Source organism: Chrysoperla carnea, chromosome 3 (genome assembly GCF_905475395.1).
Source record: "Chrysoperla carnea chromosome 3, inChrCarn1.1, whole genome shotgun sequence".
NCBI lineage: Eukaryota > Metazoa > Arthropoda > Insecta > Neuroptera > Chrysopidae > Chrysoperla > Chrysoperla carnea.
In genome coordinates, this window is record NC_058339.1 from 38,894,021 (window position 1) to 38,917,888 (window position 23,868).

Below are 23,868 nucleotides of genomic sequence, written 5' to 3' on the forward strand. Positions count from 1 at the left end.
GATAATTAACACTGTTTTGAAGAATATCGCATTGCAGCTGTAAATTTCAGATATTATATAACTATTGATAACTGGGAATTTCAACACCCCAACTGGTGATAATAATTCGTACTAATTGAAACAGGAAATGGGAAGTTTTCAGTAGTTCCAATTTAGACTACCAGGTGGCAATACTTTTACTCGCCATTTGTAAAGGCCAATCAAAATATTTAATTTCAAATTAGATAAATCCCGCCAACTTGCGATAAAAATTCGTACTAAATGAAATAGAAGGTGGACCATTTCTTCTGTAATTCCAATTAAGACTACCAGGCTACTTACCAATTACCAAAAGGAAAATTTTATAATTTGGAAAATTTCGGGTTTTATGATTGACTGCGGTTTTGGTATTAGATAAATTATTTTCTAAATCCAGCAGACGTCTCAAATTTTCCTAGCAATTGTACAAAAGTTCTGAATAAATTAGTTTAATATTAATTTTTTTCCGGCCAGTAACGCGTGGTAAAATCACTCAAAGAATTATTCCATTTCTTTATGAAACATTCTGTAACATTACAACCATTTCTAACATATTTTATCCTTTACTCTTCTGCTCTAGAATAATATTTGGCTTTTCAACTTTTAATGAGAGTTTGTGAGACATATTTGACAAGGGTTTTCACAAATTGGTGTTGAACCGTTATCACATTATATTGAGTGTTAGTAGATTATCATTAAGTAAGACGTGGTAAAGAAAAAAAAGGTATGCTCTAAGGTTATAGAATTCAATTTTTTTTTATGTGTTATAATGAGAATGCAGAACTAGATCTCTTCAACCTGGGAATAAGTTTATCATGAATAGTTTATCAGCAACCAATTGAAAAACCTTGTCAGATTATAGGTATCATTATATTGAATGTACGTAAAAATTACAAATGAGAATTTGGTGAATGGGTTTACTTTGGCTTTTTGAATAAAACTTGAATGGAGGGAGCTCTCAATAAAACTTATTTGAAGATATCTCAGGTGTCAAAAATTTATTCGATTACCCACTTTACAAGAAGGAATGCGAATTGTGGGTAGTTAATATGTAAATTGTTTTCGAAATTTAGCTTGAAAGAAAATTGTAAATTACATCATCAGGTTCGAAGATAGGTAAAAATTGAGGAGACTCAAGATGAATTGTAGTATTAATGATTCAAATATTCCGTGAATAATGTTTCAGCTCCGTGAAAATAGCACCCCCAACTGCGGATTCCTCTAACTGATGTCATTCGTTTAAAAATGATTTTCCCACGTTTTTCCAGCCTAAATTCTTTTTGTCTACCCTTTTTACTTCATTTACTTCAGCACCCCCAAATGGGAATTTTCACAAAGCGCAAATTCCATTCGTTAGTTAAAGGTTTGTACACGTTTGTCTAAAATTTTTATTTGTCTAGCCTTTAATTTCAAATTTTGAGGAATATTGACATCATGACCTCCAAAAATCTGATGTTATACTTTTGTAACATTATTGACAGTTTTTTTTTTATTGGAATGAATACGAGCGATAGTTTAAAATTGAAGAGTGGTGAAACAAAACTTTTGGGTGGACAAACGTGGACAAATCTTTTTTAATCGAATGACATCTGCATTTTGTAAAAATTTGCATCGGAGGGCGGTGCTGATGTAAAAATGTTTAATTGTATCATAACTTTCCATTAGTGGGTGGACAATCGAAAATTTTGGGTGGACAATGATGGACAAACGAATCCAATCAGCATTGGGGATCAATGCTTTTGATGTAGGTCAGGTAGAATCTATACCTTAGTATTATTTTTTTAGGGTAGAGATCAGTTTAACCGTTTGCATGAGTCTTGCTCTTGGCTAATTCATTAACCTACACCTCCATTATCATTTAATTAAAAATTCTTTTACAAATATCTTATTCTTTAATAACGCTTGAATTTTATCTCTGAACAAATTACTAATAAAAAAAATTACTTTTTTAAATAGGAAATGACAACAAAAAAATTACTCCAATTTCCTAATTAAAAATAAACAAACGACAGCATTCAATCATTTTCAATTTTTGTTTTAATTTAAAGAACAATTTTTTATTTCCATTCCTAAATAAAACAAACAGAAATCTAGTGTTTTTTTTTTTTTGGTAAAAAAATAAACAAATAAAAAAATTGTTATAAAAAACACAGTGCGAACAATATGAAAATGCCATCAAAAAAACAATATAATCTGGTACAAAACGATGAATTTGATTCAAGAATACCATTACATTCAGAGGAGGCATTTCATCATGGGATTATGTTTACAGCGAAGGTAAGTTTTGAATATAGAATTTTTTTTACATAAATTATTTATATTTTCTGTAGGTATATCATTTTCTTTTTTTTTTTTTGATGTCATATGTATACAATGTCATCCATAAAAGGGAATAAAATCTTATATCTAACAGTTGTAATGATCGTTAGAAAAGAGATTAAGTTTGCGATAAATCGCGATAGAAAGTTACTCATGTTACAAACTTTTTCAAATTTGGAATTTAGAAAAACTAAGAGCCTCCCAAATGATCGTTTTAGAGATAATCAATTTATCGGTTTAATAGCGAAATTTAAAATAGGTATCGATGCATTTTTTGTCTCATTTCTTAACAAAATATGAAAAGATAAAAAGACGACGTTAGACGTTAGTAAAACCAATATTCCCCGGAGAAAATACGGTAGTTGTCTGATGTCAAATTTGTCATATTAAGCATAAAAATTTAAAACTAGACTTTATACCATGACAAAATTTGAAAGTGAAATTAAAATTGATTAAAAAACGTTAAAGTTATAAGCATTCAAAGATTGTTGCCCATCTCCTTTTAGCAAAGCAAAGTTTTATTAGTATTTTATATGTATCTCTACGGTGATATAGGACAATGACGTCAGTAATCTTTATCTTCCTCTTTGTTCAATTAGAAATTTAGTTCATATTTGGGTACTTCTGAATATTTTCAAAAATAAACTTTGATGCCCGTGCATTAAAAACAAAGTTGGTTTCCTTCATTTAGCCGGACTCTAAGTCTAAAACCAGTATTTTTTTTGCTAGCCGTAAAGTAGAAAAGTTATTGGATGACACCGTATATTATATGTAGGGAATATTTATAAAATCCTTGTTTATCCTTATGCATTTATATTTAAATGATATTTTCTGTATTATATATACACAAAAAAGGGATAAAGGAACATTTTATGAAACAATATTTTAAATATTTTTGAAAGAATGTCATAGTCGAGTGAAGGATTATTGCGTTGTAATTGGGTGATTCAAATTTTGTAGAATATTTTCATGCACAGTCAAACCTGGATAAGCGAGAGTTCAAGGGAGCACAATCTCATTCTCACTTATAGAGGTTTCTCACTAACTCAAGTTTCTTGCTAATGCAGGTACATGGGTAGCGTTTCTCTCTTATAGAGGTACGCAGCAATAATAAGTCACAGCAAGTACGAATGTTTTCCTCCTAAATAATATAAATAAATAAAGCTCGACTGTCGCTTACAGAGGTATAGATAAGTAGCAGTCTCACTTACGGAGGTTTATGAGGGAAAAACGACTCTCTCTCTTACAAAGGTTTCTGTTTCTCGCTAATAAAGGTTTTGCGAGCTTAAAATTACGGGTCCTGGGTATTATTCTCACTTATAGAGTTTTCTCACTTATCCAGTTCTCACTTACCCAGGTTTGACTGTATTACTTAAACAAACTTCCGATGTTTTTGGATAAAATAGAATAAGAAAATCGTGCAAACAATCTTTTAAATAATTAGTTTTAAGAATTTTCTGTAAACTTTAATTAAATATCAAAATTAATTTAAAATCTCGAATTATTTTTAATTGTTTTCATGAAATCAGATAATTAAGAAATATTATTTATTGTCCACTAATTTTGTACCCACGTTTTTTGTATATACAATTTAGAAAAGATGACAACAGGCGTTATATTTTTGAACTTGTTTTAATATCATAGTATGCCTGAGTTACCTCGAATTAATTTTAAAATATATGTATTACTAGCAAATACCCGCCCGCTTTGCAGGACAATTTCCCCGTTAGACTATCACGTTACAGCCCTCACTTATCCATCCTTTTGTTGACAATTTTATGGATTTTAATTTTTTGGAGGGGAACTCTAACTTTTTTGAAAGTGAAGTTTGGCCCATGATACTCGCTAACATTGTAACTTTCTATAGGTCCAATCATTAAATTAAACTGATTTTTATACTTTTTTAATTACCCCCTTCACCGAGTTTCATCAAATTCCTAAACAAAAATTTTTTTGACGATTTTCTCGATTTTATCAAAGGGATACCCCTTAAAAAAATTGCAAAAAAATCGAGAAATTTTTTTTATCTCCAATTTCGATAAAAGTCAGTATATAAGTTAATTTTGACCCAAAAAGTAAAAAAATCGGGTGCATTTGACGACTGGTCGAATAGTTTTTGAGATACGGACTAAAATCGATCCAAATATTGCGATATCTCAGAAACTCTGCTTCCAATCATTAAATTAACCTGACTTACCGACAACTATTCTGAAAGTTTTAATATTAAAAAAAACTATACGCTTACGTACGTGTTACGTACTAAAACTTTTCAAATACCGTTGTTATCTAAGATAAATTAAATTTGAATGGAGTACAAGTCGACCTAAGTTCTTCACTCTGTACTTAAATATATACCGTGTGTGTAACTACCATCTTGGGATATACATATGTCTGTAGTATGACTGAATACATCCGTTTACTAATGCATCTAAGCGAGCGGTATTATTCATGTATTGTAAGACTACAGATACGATAAACAGATACGATACGACAGGCTGTTGTATGCATGCAGAGAGTGGGAGATTTGTTGCATACAAATATTAACTATGTAACTAAAAAACTCCCACCTCCAAGTGTCTCCCAAATAATTCAATGCATGTATATAATACCTCTCGCTTAGATGCATTACTAAACGGATGTATTATGTATTCAGTCATACTACAGACATATTTATATCCCAAGATGGTAGATACACGCATGGTATAATAGTCTTACAACTTTATAGATAGGTTGTTTAAATGTTAATTTACCTACATAATAATAATATCTTGTAAATGAACACCAACCGAGTTATATTCCAACAATCATGGGGCGAGTAGGGTGGAGGAGTGACGTATACCTAAACGTAGACGATACTATGTACGGTAGAGAGTATTAACTGGGTTTAAAAACTCTTCAGAAAAAACATTTTCATCTATGACTTTTGTTTAATTTTTTTTTGTACTAAATTTTTTGCGTGTACCTTGTTGTACTTGTCTCAAAGGATTTTCAATTGTTTTATATTTAAAACATGCTCAAGTACCTTTAAATAGTATGTATGGCACATGTTTTTATTATAATAAGTTTTGTGAAATTTTAGAAGGTACTTATAAAAATTTTTTATATATATTTTTTTTGAATATACATTCTTACTTTTAATGTCGAAAAAATAAAGTCGAAAAAGGAGAAGTGATACCTACTCCATGTTCATTCGTCTTTATTCGCAATATAATTGTGAAAAATCGTAATAAATTATCAGTTATAGATTTTTGAAAATAAGGTATTCTACTAAATTTGAAAAAGTACTTCAAAATGTTGATTTTGCTAATAAAAAGCCACCAAAAATTTATTTCGGAATAATACACATGCTTTCTTACCAAAAACTTAAATTAAATTTTAAACCTTTTTTAAACTGTCAAAAACGCGGGCATCCAATTTGGTGACGTAATATCGGTATCATTATACGAAATAACACAAATAAGTTTGACAGATATATTCATAGACAACTAATTATAATAAATATAAATACTTATTATCTATGGATATATTATACCCAGCTGTCTACACTGAACTACCTGATGATCTATGGTTCATACCGATATGACATCACATCATATCTTGCACGCGTTTTAGGGCACGTGATATACAGTTTAAAAATTACGATTTTTAATTTTAATATTATAAAAGAAAAATGTGTTTTTATGACTCGAAATCAGAATATTTAAGTATATTTTTACATAAATTTTAATTTTTTTCAAATTTCATAATTTATTTTTCACTACCGAAAGTACCCTATTATGTAGTAGATTGCATTGATTTTTTTTAAATTAATAATTCCATTTTTTTTATTAGTTATAAAAATTAGTTTGAATAAAAAAAAATGACTTGATGATTGATTGTAACGTCTTGATGTCCCTTGAAGTTGGGACCCATCAGGTAAAATTTTGTTATAATAGTGAAAAACAAGTCGAGAGTTAAACCATTTATCATCTTGCAAGTTATTTTATCATTACTCTACGCGTTGGCGTTACTAAAGCGATATGTTGACGTCACTGGCGTTTAAATTTACAGTTTAGAAAACCCTTTTCCATTGTGAAATTACATGAAAAATCAATTAAAAAAAGTTTTGTTTTAGTAAACTTTCGAGAAAAAAAAAGAAAAGAAATAAAAAACATGCAACTACTCAATTATTGAAAGTAGTTTATAAGTAATCTAAAATAAAAAAATTATAAAGAGAAAAGATTTGATTTTTTGTATGCCTGTTTGTCTGTTTGTTTGAAATCGATAATCCCAAAAACAAGGAAGCCTGCATTTTTGAATATATGTTCGTTTTGGCATCAATTTGAAGTATACATAGTTAAAAAATACTGAATTCTTTATAGGGGGTAGAAAAGCATTAAAAACTACCTCCAAAATCACTTTTTTGAAAATATCTCCAAAACATACGGAAAGATAAGGGTAAAAAACTACAAAATAGATATAAAAAATTTATATAAAATCATTTCTAATCGCCATTGACACATTTGCAATATAAACCGATATATTTGCAATAAACAAATCTAATTTATAGCTCAGTCGACTGGAAAAAATCCCTTCTTTACGTTTACTTAAAAATTATGCGACTGAGTTATAAATTAGATTTGTTTATTGCAAATATCTCGGTTTCTATTGCAAATACGTCAAAGTGATTAGAAATGATTTTATAGAAAATTTTGATATCTACATCGAGCCCTATATCTTGGATTAATGAAAAGTTTTGCTATTAAATATCAACTAATCCAATCAAAAATTTAACTAAACAAACTTATTTAAAACAATAAATTAATATCAACACGAGCAAACTTCAATGATTGTTTGCAGTTTTATATAATAAAGTTGAGTGTAACCCCGCTCCAGATTTTTGGAACTACAAATTTTTGTGTGTCACAACTTCCTATGCAAAAAAATTAAAACAATTTTGAAAATAATAAGAAAGGATATCATTAAACTGTCATTAAAAAATATTTTCAAAGCAATCGAATCAATAGAAAAAAGTATTAAAAAAAATATCATCTCTTCAATCTATTTTTAAACTTTTTTTTTTACGAAGGCTACTGACTACAAGATATTACGTTCGAAATAAAAAAAAAACTTCATCAGTTCATCCTCATTTATAATTTTAAAAAAAATAAGAACGGATAGCACAAGCAACATTTCTCTGCATCTGTATACATGTAGGCGGCAGTAGATTTTCGTCGTAAACTCAAGATATATCTTCGTATTCTACTAATGCATTTTCAGTTTTATCTTGAACATTTATCTACACACAAACTTGTCTAATATGATAAGGTTGATTTAATATTCCAACAATATATATACCAAGTTTTTAGTTCAGTATAGAATTCAATTTAAAATGTTAAATTATTCAACTTCAATTCTACGGAAGCCTGAATGGCTCACTGTCAATTTATGAGAAAGTGGCGCTACACTAGCTTATTTTTTTAAATGTGTACTACCCACAAGTATAAAACCAACTTTTAAAAAAAGTCACTAGTTCACTTTCAACAAGTGCCTTTGTGATTTGTGGCATTATGGAAACGAACCTCTTTGAAGGTGTCGGTATTTTGTCATGTGCAGGTTTCTAATTAAACGTCATAATAAACACTTAATAATACTTGTAAAGGTTAGAAGTTAGAAATGTGCAGATGCAAAAGAAAAACATCAACAATTAAAGCATTATATTTTTTAAATAATACTAAAGAAAATTTTTAACTTACTACAAAAGACAAATTATAATGTATTATTATTAAATCCAGATATTCAATTATTAATAATTACAGACAGTTTCGGTTGTGTCTAATTAAAGAATAATCATCACCGATTGACATCTTCAAAAAGGTTCGTTTCCATAATGCCACAAGTGACAAGTGTCACTTGTTGAAAATGAACTAGTGACTTTTTAAAAGTTGGTTTTATACTTGTGGTTAGTATACATTTAAAAAATACGCTCTAGCGCCACTTTCTCATAAATTGACAGTGAGCCATTCAGGCTTCCATACAATTCTGCTAACAGTTGAAACTTTATTTTTTAATTTTATTGTTATGTACTATTAAGATTGTATGTTCAGTATGAAAATATCATTTTCAGTTACACAGTTATACAAAGTAAAATGGTATATTTTCAGTTTTCATTTTTTATGTTCTTGTTCGTTGGTTGATATTAGTTTAACATAAATTCAAATTTCATTAAAATTTATTCATATCAATGTATAAACTAAAAATGTATGTATGTCAAATCTTACGTCACAAATATCAACATACTGTATTGACAGTCAATTGGCGTATATTTGTTTTTATTTGAATGTGTAATATTTCTATGAATAAAATTATCAAAAAGTAATGCTTTTACACCAAATTAGTTCATTCTTAAGGTAGTTCGAGCATCAAGGCAATTTTAGATTTGAGGATTGAAGTTATCTTATTTTCAACTTTGATGATGAATTTTGTTATAACTTTATGAATGTACATAACTACGTCACGGAGGTCTGAATTTTGCATTTTTGAATTTTTTCAACGATCTAGAAAATTTAGGAAGGATGCATTTTTGAAGTCAAGATGTATTTCATATTCGACAACCTCATATCATTATTTTTACTATCAAAACTTTTCTCTATAAGTGAAATTTACAAAATTTAAAAAAACTCCGACAAATGCGATTTATTCCTTGTAAACCGATTTTTGGATACTAAAATGTTCTCAATCGAGACCGTTTAGGGGCTACGATGCCACTGAGAAACACACAGACGCACAGATTTAACACTTAAAACTTATAAAACTCTTTCTTAAATCAATATCAAAGTGATGGTTAAGGACATCAGATGAGATACAAAGGATACTTAGAGAGTTATCATTTTTTGGGACAAATTTTTGGAAATCTTTTAATTGAAATTGAAATATTTGAGTTGACTTTGTTCTTTTGAATTATTGTTTTAAATTACTTAATTATTTTACCATTTCACTTTTCGAAATGAATTAAACCAGGTTTATTTATAACATGTACTGCCTTTTCCAAACTGAATCGATTTTGAAGATCATCGCCAATTTTCTAGTTTTTTCGGGTACAGAAACTAAGCTTGCACTTGCAACATAGTTAAGAACACTCTCCGTTAAATTTCCCTTCTAATGAATCCAAAAAAATTGCTTCATCCATTCAGGCGCTACGATGTCACAGACAGACAGACACACACATATAGTAGTCGAACTTATAAAATCCCTTTTTTTAGTTCGGGGGTTAGAAATGGCATGTTTCATATAAAAAAGCAATACCATTTTTAATTTAAACAAAAAAAAAAAAAAAAACTCTTTCCCTAAATGGACTACAGCCCCAATGTTATTGTTAGTAAGAGGTATGACAGTGTGATGTTTTTTTTTATTTTTTTGTAAATTATTATTTTTATTTTTTAATACAATTTTTTTTGCAAACATTTTAATTAAAAAGTATAATATAGAGCAGAAATCCTTTGTTTTTACTACATTTATTCTCGTTAATATAAATAACATAAATTGTAAACAATACGAAAGAATAAAAAGATTGAAACCTTTGATGAAGAAACTTCTGAATAGCTAACAACACAACCAACGGATGGATGGTTGAATGTATGTAGAAAATGTGGATAAAGATTTGATGATGATGAACAGATGAAAATGACTTTAATAATAAATAATAATGTGAAATCTCTTTTTAGGAATCCGTACTTAAACTAAGTGCAACTGGAGAAAATTTAAATAATAAGAATTCAACAAAAGTATAAAGATAAAATACGGAAATCGGAAAAAATAGACCGAAAATTTTATAAGCCGTGAGTTTGTTGTAATTACGAGTTGGTTATGTTAAGTTTATCGACTATAGAGGAGTTGGTTGGGTTCTGAAGTTTTTAGGCCTTTAGTATATTAGTAAGTTCTGTCGTTTATGAAACACAGGGTATATATCGACTTAGAATACTGGGAATCTATCAATCAAAAACTTTCTTGAAAAACGGATTTTATAAAATATTACACTTTTATGAATTCAAACTAACTATCAAAACTAACAAAAACGCTCAGAGAAAATAATTATACAGGTATAGGAGAAATAGTTGATCTATGATATAGCTAGCTATTTTTGGTGTTTAAGTAACAAGCATATAATAATTACATTTTTCGGAACAATGCTTTAGAAAGAACTTTTGAAAATTTGAGGAAAAAATATAAAATACTAGCGGCCCCGACGGACGTTGTCCCGTAAAAACGTAACTCCAATTCATGAATACCTATACTACGTTTAGCCTGTCCGCTAAACCCATCCCGCTAAACCCCAATTTAACTCCTATTTATTGGAGTGGCCTGACCTTCGACCTTTGGCCTGACCTTTGATAGTAGAGCTCGCTGCGCTCGCATATGGCTCTAATAAATGCCTATTGACAATACCTGAATACTATTAAAAATACATAGTACACATAGTATACATAATGTGATATGATTTATATGCGCTCCCACCATTTAATGAAATTTCATTTTTTTGGTACGGAGCCCTCAAAAACAGTTGTACTGGACCAAATTGTAAATCTAAACCATCCTCGAATCCCCTTGAACTCACACAAAAAATTTCATCAAAATCGGTCCAGCCGTCTAGGAGGAGTTCAGTCACATACACACGCACACAAGAAATATATATATTAAGATTATATTAATACGATTTTAAAACGATAATGTTTAAAAACTAACCTCGAAAAAAATGATAGATATTGCGCATGAGAAATAATATCTCTATTAGACCATTAGATCGTCCATAATTGAGTGAAAATTTTATTATTCTTTTTACAAAATTTAAAAAACCCCCGACAAATTTTGCGTGTACGGAACCCTAAACTCGCATTTGAAACATATCTGAGAACACTTTCCATTAAATTGTCTTTTTCCTTAAAATTTTTTCCAAAGTGAGCTGATTTGGAAGACCATCGCCAATTTTTAGTTTTTTGGGTACGGGACCCTAAATTGGCACTTGAAACAGCTAAGAACACTCTCCATTAAATTACCTTTCAAACAAAACCAAAAAAATCAAAATCGATTCATCCCTAGCGGTCAAACTTATAACACCCCATTTTTTTAGTTCAATCGGCGAAATTATGAAAACCATGTTTTTTTTTTTTTGTATTTTGTGCTTTCGACTTTTTTGTCTGCTATACATGTTAATAGAAACTTATGAAGACAACAATACGTAAAAACGGGCGAAATTTGAAACTTTTGAAAGGATTAAAATGTAAATTCATTTTCCAATTTTTTATGTCATTTTTCCTATATTAATGTATATTAATGTGTAAGAACTTAAATTAATGTTTGAGTAAAGAAAAAAAACCTTTCCAACTTTTACGATACATCCTGCTATTTTTTGTAAGAATTGTAATTGTTATATGCTCTACTAATACTTGGAAAAATGATGTCAACTTTCAACGAAAAGTGAAAATTTCAATTAAAGCCTGACTCATTTGTTGTTTCTTATTATTAAAATTGATATACGCCCAAGAGAAAAATTTCTAAGAATTTGTGAAACTGAGAATATAATATGAAACCCTTGAAGTGCGTTTGTAATTTCATACTTAATCGAAGTTTTTTTTTTTGTGTTTGCTTTTATCATTTACGTTGTATAATTTTATAAAGTTACACAACCTCTGAAAAGGGTGATGCTCCTCTTTTAATTAAAATCATGTAATCAATCCATTAATTAACAAACTTTTCTTCAAAATTAGTTGAAACTCCATCATATATAATCTTTAAATTCTAAACATTCATTTTGTGAATATAGAAATTCAAATTTATTTTAAAAACAATGAAATTTCGCGCCGTGTCTTGTTACACGATTGCGTTATATTGTATGGGACTATATTAGTATATTATTCTAGTATGGTCTATTTCAATACCCACATTTTGCCTGGGATACACTTATTCACGGCAAATTTTTGTCATGAATGAGTGGTTTCAGGGTCAAACCAAATAGATTTGGTTTCAGAAACAAAACTGAGAAGAAAGTGAATAAAAATATGAAATAAAATAAATAATAACAATAAAAAGATAGTCCAGTAACTTTATACATATTAGAGCTTGCTTCAAAACCGGTAGTTCTGATTTTTTTGCAGACTTATTTATGATATTGGTTCAATGAATAATCCAAGTTTGTGACACCTTGCGTCGAACGCAACTTTGTCAAAAATCGAAAAACCTGTGAAAATTTCGGCTTTTTCAGATTTCAGTCTTAAAGGGCTAGCTTTTGATAATACCTTTTCAAGGCATCTTTAAAGTAGGCTACATTTGCTACATAATGAGTCTAGAAATGTCTCTGTAGACCCAATCGGAAACGCTCGTGGTCACAAATTTGGATTATTCTATAGGCCAACGTCATAAATAAGCCTGCAAAAAATCAGAACTATCGGATTTGACGCAAACTACCCCGATGAGTGCGTGAGTTTTACTGGAGGCATTTCCATGGTAACGATACACTACTTTAATTATAGAGGGTATAGATACATATATAATTGTATGGATTGCATTTATGACTTACATTGAAAATTTAATATTATTGTCTCACAAATTTAAATAAATAATTATTATAATTTACATTTGAAAAATAATATTTGTGCAATTTGATTTCTTATTTTCACAATTTTTAATGCATTTTAAGTTTAATTAATTAGTGTTTTTCAATAATTTTAATTTGATATTTTCTATAACATTAACATGTAAAGAACTGCAAATTAGTCATAACAGCGTCCTTTATCGCCAAAATTTTTCACTGGAAGCACTGGCATCGATTTTATAGTCCCTAACATGACTACACACACAACGAAGATGATCGATTATTAACGGTTGAGAAATTCTCAATTAGTTCAAGTCGATTATGCTTCATTTAATTCTTACACATATACACATGGCGAATGTAGAAAAAGTTTAAGCATTGTATATGATTAGTGTATACAAAAAAAAAAATAATATAAATGTATATATTCGTACGCCGTTTCTTGTCTGAACGTAAGCATTGTTCAATTAAATCGAATCTTTATCGGTTGATTGCCTCTTATATCGACGACGAAATGGCTTACGAATGTCTCTTCTTGGATTTTCTATAGAAAAAATGTTACAAAAGCTTCAACGTTCATTTAACTTACGCGTTGTAATGAACTGAAGGAATGAGGGAGGATTAGTGAAAGTTTATGTTCTGGATTAGTACAGAAGATTTCAATTTCGTTGTGAAATCTTATTCTAAACTTAATAATTTATTTGATAATAGCACCGTGCTCTCATACTTACTAGGGATCGTGTTAATCGAGGAAATAAAACCGTGAAAACAGCATAACTAAGAAATCGACTACTCGTCAGTAGATTTTTATGGGAGCCGATGGTAAATGTACAAACGTTTATATTTCGAAAACGGTGAGATGAGATAAAAAAAATAAGTAAAGTGTTTTGAAATGTTCAAAATAAAAAGCCATATTGTTTTCATTTCAAATTTTTGACCAGAACACAATTTTTATTTTCGTCAAAAATGACTTTTCGACCAAATTTCGTACTTCATCTTTTTTAAACGCTTATATATCCAAAACGGTGAGGTTTGGTGAAAATTATCACGAATCAAAAAATACTTAAAATGGTCCAATACAATATCTAATAGCTTTCGAATTAAATTTTTTACCGGAACCACAAAATAATCTTTATTTTCGTCAATAACGAGTTTCCGACGAAAATCTAATTTTCGTTCAAATTGTATCTTAAAAACCGTGAGGTTAGGTAAAAAAGTCATGATTCAAAAAATGCAGGGAATCGCACATTCTATAGAATACAATTTTTTAAATGTGAAATAAAGAGAATGTAGTGTTCGGAAATAGGGTACTTCTGTCCCACTCTATGGGAGTAAATCGAAAAAGCATAAGTTTGCATGAATATGGCTTTGTTAAGTACACTCAGGCAAACATTTTCCACCGGCTCCCATAAAAATCAACTGATAAGGAGTCGATTCGTTGGTCAAATGCTTCATTTCGTATAGTATGTCAGTTTTTCAAGTTTACAGAAAATTTCTAGCTCATAATGGAATTTCATTCTCAGCAGAAATAATTGATAATAACCTAGTAGTTAGTACTTGAAACATGCAATGGCTTTTAATCAAAAGAAGTTTCTTATCTGAATATGAATATTCACAAGAATTCAGAAAACTCGTAGGATGATCGATAAGAATCACCAGGTCGTTACACCTCGCAAGCGACAAAAAAGTTCGTTCCAGCTGTACTCGGATATGTTCCATAAACCGGAATAGAAAAACCTGTGGAAAAATTGACGTGGTTTAAGAGCCACCAATTTCAAATGTTCAATGTAAAGTATTTATTTATAACAATGTGCATTCAAACAAAAAAATTAAAATATCATTAAATTTGAACTTGAATTGCTTTTTTTGTTCACAAAAAAAACAACCTTGGATTTAATTGCATCAGAACAGATTTTCAATATTATGATGAGGTTATGGTGTTGATGAATGAAAACAGCAGAAATTCTCTTAATAGAGTGAGTAAACCCCCACATGATTTATGTTACTAAATGCACTGATGTGTGTTACATTTTATTATGAAACGCAGAACTCGTTGAAAAATCTTGGGTAGATAAAATAGGCATCAATAAAAATTTGTCATTGAAGTTATTTCGTGGACAAAGTATTAATCTCAGAATCTGTGACTTACATGACGCTTTGCTCTTCGGTTATTCGTTTGGATTATACAGTGTGTCGCATTTAAGATGAAGACACCCTCACACTTTCGTAATTTGTAGGAATCTCGATTTGAAAATTTGCGTGGTGATACAGGAGGATGGATGACAATTTTTAAGATATTTAACCGAAATTTGAACCTTAAACTCAGCCTACAACAAATTAACAAATAGGGCAAATTCTTAAAATTTTGCCTAGCGCCAGAGATGGTTAAAGATATCGAAAAAAATTATTAGAAAAAGTTGCTTAGAATATTTTTTAATACCCATATACCGATTTTCATGACAAAATTCGCATTTATAATATTTTCAATTATTTTGGTCTGCACTCAAAATTATTACAAGTTTATTGAAATATTTGAAAACATAACACTATTAAATTATCAATTTGTCCAGTTTTTACATTCATTCCATAGTTATAAAATAAAAAAATAAATTAATAATAATTTTAAGTAAAGACCAAAATAATTAAAAATTAAAAATGCGAATTTGTCATGAAAATCGGTATATGGGCATTAAAAATTATTCTAAGCAACTTTTTCTAATAATTGCTGTCAATAAATTTCAGCAGGCGTTGAATAAATAAATGTAGGAATGAACTTAGTTCCATAGATCATTGCTGCTTTTTTTCGTGCAATACATATCTAAATATTGAACACCAGACAGAGGATATTTAAGATGATTATATAAATCATGTTATAATATTTGTTAAATAATAATAATTTTATATTTGTGAGATGAAAATGATTCAGAACGGAAGTAATTCCACACTTAGTTTAATTTATATTAATTATAATGGTCATTATTTATTATAAATACATAATACTAGCTCGACTCGTACGGAATTTCGCAGTGCGATACCTGTGGCTAGTAACTGGCTAGATAAATATAAGTGATTAAATTGACTTTTTATATTTATAGGCAATTTTATTATGGATATGAAATGCAAATTACATATTCAACAAAACTGAATCTTAATATTATTTCCCTAACCTATTTTTTCCTAAGCGGGGCTAATGTTACTGTCTTTATCTTATACACATGGACTTAAACTTTGCTCTTTGTCTCACACATTGATCTTGGTCCTGTTGTAATTAAGTACTTCTGGCATACTTGGTGTTGTGTACTTTGATCTTGCTTTTACACACATGTAAGACCAAACAGGTCTTCGAGACTAAAATCAAGACCAATGAGCAGGACAAAGCCCACTACACTAATTTTGCTAAACAAAGGTAGTCAAATTCAGTCTTGATTTTCGTCTTGATCTTGGTGAAATCAACATTCCCGAGCTAAGAATTTTTGACTCTGAATCTGTTTTACGTCGTTATTCAGCACGATATGCTTGAAAATGAGGGGTAATTCATGGAATTTGATAAAGGAATAAGAAAGATCTCGCGTGGACAGGGAAAAACAGTCTAACGAAATAATATAGTAGATAAATAAATACCTAATCTATATTGATATAAGCGTATACCATAAAATTATTACAGATTATTAATTTCAATTTTCGTTCTTATCTCAAAACTCTTTTTTATTATTCAATGATTTATTATAGGATTTAGTAGTAATTTTTTGTAAGAATATTAACATTTCTCTAAGTTATTGACCGTTTTATATTATACTACATAATTGGATTTAAAATTAATTTGATTTCTGTTTTACCAAGAATATGACACAAAATAATAAAAAATGTCGAAAAATTTATATACCTAAATGACAAGAAAAATTATAATAAAGTTTGCTCAAAAATTTTTGTTTTTTAAAATTGTAAGAGTTTTCTAAATCTTTCAAATAAAATTCTAAATCGATTATTAAAAAATTTGTGTCGTCTTTTTATACCATGCATATATGTAGTATGCGAGATATACTAAGTTTAGGCCCAAGTTTGTAACGCTTAAAAATATTGATGCCATGCACAAAATTTTGCTATTCGCTCCGAGCGTGAATTTCGTTTCCATGACAACGATACACTACTTTAATTATAGAATTAATGGATGCATATATAATTGTGTGGATTGCATTGAAAACTTACATTTAAAATTTAATATTCTTGTTTCACAAATTTAAATAAATAATTACGATAATTAACATTTGAAAAATAATATTTGTACAATTTGATTTCTTATTTTCACAATTTTTAATGCATTAAGTTTAATTAATTAGTGTTTTTCAATCATTTTAATTTGACAGTTTCTATATCATTAACATGTAAATAATTGCAAATTAGTCATAACAGCCCACTTTATCTCCAAAATTTTTCACTTAAAGCGCTGGCATCGATTTTATTATCCCTACCATGACTACGCACACAACGAATAGGTGTTTATAAAATCACCTAATTAGTCCATTTCCGGTTGTCCGTCCGTCCGTTCGTCTGTGGACACGATAACTCAAAAACGAAAAAAGATATCGATCTGAAATTTTTACAGCGTACTCAGGATGTAAAAAGTGAGGTCGAGTTCGTAAATGAGCATCATAGGTCAATTGGGTCTTGGGTCCGTAGGATCCATCTTGTAAACCGTTAGAGATAGAACAAAAGTTTAAATGTAAAAAATGTTCCTTATCAAAAAATAAACAACTTTTGCTTGAAACATTTTTTCTTAAATATCACTGTTTACCCGTGAGGCCGCCAATTAAGCGGAAATTTTATAGTATGTACCATACTTGAATATCAGTATATATGTGTCACATGTATGTATGTGTTATGTGATAAAGAAATCAACACTGACTATGCATGGTATTTCAACAATTAATTCAGTCAATTGTTTGTTTTCACTTGTTTTTATTTAAGTTTTTTCTTCTTCATGCATTAACTCTCTGCTATTATTAGACTTCAGATATTTATCAATTTTCAGAACTAATCCTACCGGAATTGTATTTATCCAGTGTTGTAAAATCTCACCTGCCTATAACACCTGAACCATATTACTCTCATTTGTGCAATGTCAGCTAAAAATGTAACTAAAATAATTTATTGATCTCTCTTAAAGCGAATTCCAAATGCATGAGTAATGCTATTAAAAAATGCACCAAGTGTTTTCCATTTCAGTAAATGTATTTATAATTGCTACGAATATATATTAATTTTCAAATGAAATAAAAATTAATCATCTAATTAGTTCTCTTGCACCAGGTATGACAATATGATGATGAATAATTATACCTAATTCAATTACCTTTTATTGTCGCATGCAGTAATATTTTTAACTATTATAATATTAGTCATTATTTATGCAATTTACGTACCTATATGATGTTTTATTTTATTATATTACAAAATATTATGTTTTAATACAAAATACTAGGAATACATATGTTTTTTGAAGTTATAGGCTTGTTAAATATACAAATATTGTAATAATTCTTTGAAAAATTGCATTCAAAATTTAAAGAGAGGTGTGTTACATCCGTTCCAAAATCTACTAAAAATTACTATTCAAAAGTTACTAAAAACATTTAATTTTTTTGTAAATATTTAGTCATACTTCGACTTGAGGAGGCTCATTTTGGTCGCTAATCCCGTAATTGGTAGCGACGATCCATCATTTAATAGTACATAAAAAGTACTCTCTTTTCATACTATTGTTATAAACACTTACCCCCCCCCCCACCCCGCCGTTTCCGAGAATTTTTTTTTGTCAATTTCAAAACTTCAATTGCCTATAACTAGAGAACGCAAAGATACGTATTTTTGAATTATCGTTAACTTTCGCATTTAATATTATCGGAAAAAATCAATAGTTTTCCTAAAAAACCGACTTTTTTCAAATTTTTCAAAACAAGAGCCAAAAAAGAACGTTCTGGGGCAATTTTGTGTGGAATTACTTATTAGTTATTTCGATTTTTGATTTTTATAACAATTCAACATTTCAAACCCATCCCCCATGGTCATAAAGTGTGTACCTCAAAATTTTTTTTCCTAATTTGGAGCTTGAACTATGAATCATATCATCGCTCGATAATAAAATGTAAATTATATGTTACAAACTGGATCAGCTGGATTCCAGATGAATTGTCTCTCACACAGTACAAAAGTATTTCAAATAAATAATTTTTACAATATCAATAAACAATTTAACATACAAACAAAAAAAATTAATAATTAAAAGTAACTCTTCAAACACAAATAAAACACGTTTTAATACTTTGTACTCTCATTTTCTCATAGATATTAAAAACAATTATCAATTTTTTTGTTTGTTTTTGTTCAAACATATCTCTATGTATATATATATTATAAATGCGACAGTAAGCATGTTTGTTTGTTTGTTTGTTACGCTTTCACGCTAAAACTAGCGAATGGTTTTTAATGAAACTGTACAGCAATATAATCTGATATATCAGAATAACACAGGAGATATAATTTATAAACATATATTTAAAAAAAATAAATAAATAAATTTAATTTGACAATTACCATAAATTACAGATTTCTGTAAAAACAGTCAATATAAAATATTTCACGGCCATCTTTTCTGATATACTCAATGAATAATTACAACTATTATACATTTAAAAAAATAGAAAACCATACATATATTTTACCTGTGTAAAACAATCCTTACCATTATTTCGAGTGTTATAGAAAGGGGATAAGCAAAAGCAATCGTTATCAATCTTTACTTTTAAACCCAGCGAAGCAGATGGGTATCACTCTAGTATAATATTATAAAACAAAGAAAAATCGTTCACCGTTTTTACTATATAGAAATGGAAATAAAGGAACTTTATTTTTATTTTTTAATTAAAAATACACAGATGTTCAAATATAAAATAAAATATGAGTTTTTTTATCTTTTCTAAATATAGAATTTATACCAGTTTTAAATAATCATGAATAGAAGTGACTGTTTAGTGTTTATTTGTTATAATTCATAACATACGACTTTCTTTTGATTGCTTTTTTTTCAATTGTTCTTTTTTACTCACCTGGTTCGTGTAGTACTTTTGTCTAGAGGTATTTTTATGTCCTCTCTTTGTGGTGTATCATCATACACAAAAAAATGACGCATAGATTATTTGTATGATCGACATTTATTGTTATGTATTTATAACAGACAAACCACTTTTTTATTATTTGATAATGGAAATACAATTTATTTTTCGAATTATAAATAAATTGAATGCGCGGGATGATAGCTTTGAGTATGTACAAGTTTTTCTTAACTTACCTTGATGTATTCATGATATGTAATATTCTTTATGCCGACCTAATCAAAAGAATAATCCCTATCTCTATATATTATATATGCGAAAGTAAGCATGTTTCTTTGTTTGTTTATTTGTTACACTTTCACGCTAAAACTAGCGAATGGTTTTTAATGAAACTGTACAGCAATATAGCTCATACTTCAGAATAACACATGAGATATAATTTATAAAGATATCTATAAAAAAAAAAAATTAAAAATTAATTTAATTTGACATTACCATAAATTACAGACTTCTGTAAAAATAATCAATATAAAATATTTCACAGCCACCTTTTCTGATATACTCAATGAATAATTACGACTATTATACATTTAAAAAAATAGAAAACCATACATATATTTTACCTGTGTAAAACAATCCTTACCATTATTTCGAGTGTTATAGAAAGTGGATAAGCGAGAGCAATCTTTATCAATCTTTTAAACCCAGTGAAGCGATTGGGTATCACTCTTGTAGTTTATATTATTTTGTTGGTATTAAAACCTTTAGAAAAATTAACTTAAGATTATCTATTATATAAATCGACTAGCTGAATCCCGTCCGCTTTGCTGGGCAATTTGCTCCTTTTTTAAAAAAAAAGGACAAAGTCCATCACATTATAGCCCTCAATTATCCTCCCTTTTGTTCACATTTTTATGGATTTTAATTTTTCTAACTTTTTTGAAAATAACATTTGCCCATGATACTCGCTGACATTGTAACTTTCTATAGATCCAATCATTAAATTAACCTTATTTTGATACTTTTTAGATCAAAATTACCCCATCCACTGAGTTTCATCAAATTCCAAAACAAAAATTTTTTCCCGATTTTCTCGATTTTTGTAAAGGGAAAAGAACTACTATTTATTATTGAATTAACTGTTTGGATGGTAATTGATTTCAAAATATTTTAATTAGATTTTATGTGAGCTTTCATGTATTAGTTTTATCAGAGAGATACATATGAACCAGCTACAGATAATCATTTGAATTATTTGTTTATATGGTATCAGAATTTAATTAAAATTTATTGAATAGAGATATATAATTATTTATAAAATATTCATACCGCAATTAACAAAGTTTTTTTTATTTTGCACTATTGATAAATAACAATTAGATTTTTTTTTAAATAAATTGTTCACAGATTATAATTTCTTACATAAATAGAGGCAACTTCATGAAATGTTGTCCAAAAAACGTCCTGGAGTAAGGCACTTACAGTGAACTATTTTATTTTACCGAATTATTTTATTTACTTACTTTAAATTATCTCTATTATGTTTAACTTCTGATAATTCACAGCTCATGTTTTGAATGAAAAAACATAAATTTTAGCCAAAAAATCAAATTGACAGATTGTAAAATATTTTTGCAAAAAAGTTTTAGTTGCCTAGATAACTTATGCTTGTCGGATTTTGGGGGCGTTTTTATTTGTTGCATTTTTTTTGGTTTAACCTCCCAACCAGCAAACAAATCATAACCTGCGATAAAGAACATAATTCCAAAAACAAATTGGAACAATTTGGAACAGTTTTCGATGTTTCCAGTGAGTTGATTTTAAGGGCCACTCTATTATGGTTATCATGATATTTTATTTAAAAATTAGGAACTTATTTAATTAAAAACTATTACAAATGTTTATAAAATTGAAGTTGAGGTTGCTTTTAGTGGTGAAAACTTTTTCATATACAATACCTCAATTAAAATTTTAGTTGAGGTTTGTTTTAGTGGACACCCTGTTATGGTCACGATGATATTTTATTTAAAAATTAGGAACTTATTTAATTAAAGAACTATTACAAATGTTTATAAAATTGAAGATGAGGTTGGTTTTAGGCTTTAGTGGTGAAAACTTTTTCATATACATTACCTCAATTAAAATTGAAGTTGAGGTTTCTTTTAGTGGACACCCTGTTATGGTTACGATGATATTTTATTTAAAAATTAGGAACTTATTTAATTAAAAAACTATTACAAATGTTTATAAACATGAAAAGTTTTTCATATACATTACCTCAATTAAAATTGAAGTTGATGCAACTGCTTTGAAAATGTTAAAAAGTTGGAATATGAAAATAGTTTATTCAATTATTTACATGATGCTGTTTTCCAGACTGGTGATTTTAAAAATTTAAACATGAAAAACAGTTTTCCGGAAATAAGTAAAGTACAAAAAAATGAATAAAAAAAAAGTCTCTATGCAGCATATACATTTCTAAATATAAATATATAATTATAAATTTTCATTAAAACTTAACACAAGTATAAAATTACCCGGAAAAGATGTACTAAGTAATTTTAAATGAGTTTCTTCATAGAAATTTATCATAGAAAATGTTTCATTTAAACAAAAACCGTATTTATATTATAAAGTTGTAACAGGAATAACCGTTAATTTATTTTATGAATATAAATCCATTTTACTATTCATCTATTTCTAGTAGTATGGTCGCTAGCATTCTATAGCGAATTAAGATAAATCTTTATTTGTTGGAGTCAGTTCAGGAAAACTGAGATAATATTGATGAATAAAAACTATAGAGCCAGCTGGTATCTTTAGACAATATTTTTTTTAAATTAAACTGAATTAATTTGAATAATTTTTAATCGCAGAAACGAAGCAATGAAGGTTGAAAAACTTGAACAGTAAATAAATTTGTTCAATCGTAAAAGAACCTATTATTATTTTTTATTACAACGCTAAATCTGGTAACAAAGATTTTTTTAATCAATCTCTGTTGAACATTGAACAGATTTCAGCAATTAGCCTTTTTCCTTTGAAGATTACAAAAAGATCCTCTAGATGGCAGGATATATTTGTACCCCCCGTAGGGGTGCCATCTAGCGGATCTTTTTTTATCTTCTGAGTAAAAAGGCTGATTGAAGCATTATATTTTTTAAATAATACTAATAAAATTTTTTAACTAACTACATAAGATAAATTATAAACATTATCATATTATCATTAAATCCGGACATACAATAATTAATAATTCCAGACCTTTTTCCTCTGAAGATTAAAAAAAGATGGCAACACTAGGAGGGGGGGGTACAAATATATCCTGCCATCTAGATTATCTTTTTTTTAATCTTCAGAGGAAAAAGGCTAATTCATTTCAGAACGACTGTGCCCATTCCATCTAGTCTAAGTCTAAGTTCATATTATGAAGTTTGTGTTAAAATATAGATCAAACTAATTAATAATGTAATACTATTTGATATTGTTTTGAATTTAAACAATAACACCCACTAAATATGTTGTTCAGTTGTATTTATGATATTAATTAACCTCAATATAATTTAACTAATTATTTTATTGGTAAAGCTTGTAACTAAAATGTTTTTAACAATTGAGTTTTATTAAACATAATTAATTTCAATTAATATGTGTTTACTTGTCGGATATAAATATTTACTGTTTGTTTTTAATTCTTTTATTTGGAAATTAGTTTAAACCCCCACGGGGCTGCTTTACCTAGCATTCATATATTAAAATACTAGCTTGATACTCGCCCGCTTCACTGGGATTAAAAGTAACAACCACCACTTTATAGCCTCCAGCTCTCTTGATCTCAATTATCCTCCTTCCATA

General features: G+C 28.5%; 1 protein-coding gene across 1 annotated transcript in view; it reads left to right on the plus strand.

Moving 5' to 3' along the window:
- The first annotated feature begins 2,100 nt into the window (after nt 1-2,100).
- Nucleotides 2,101-23,868, plus strand: part of LOC123295446 (lysine-specific demethylase lid-like) — a 110,665-nt gene continuing 88,897 nt past the window's right edge. The window contains exon 1 of the mRNA XM_044876805.1: nt 2,101-2,295. Coding sequence (XP_044732740.1) covers nt 2,182-2,295 — 114 coding nt within the window. The 5' untranslated portion in view covers nt 2,101-2,181. The remainder of the gene's footprint in view (nt 2,296-23,868) is intronic.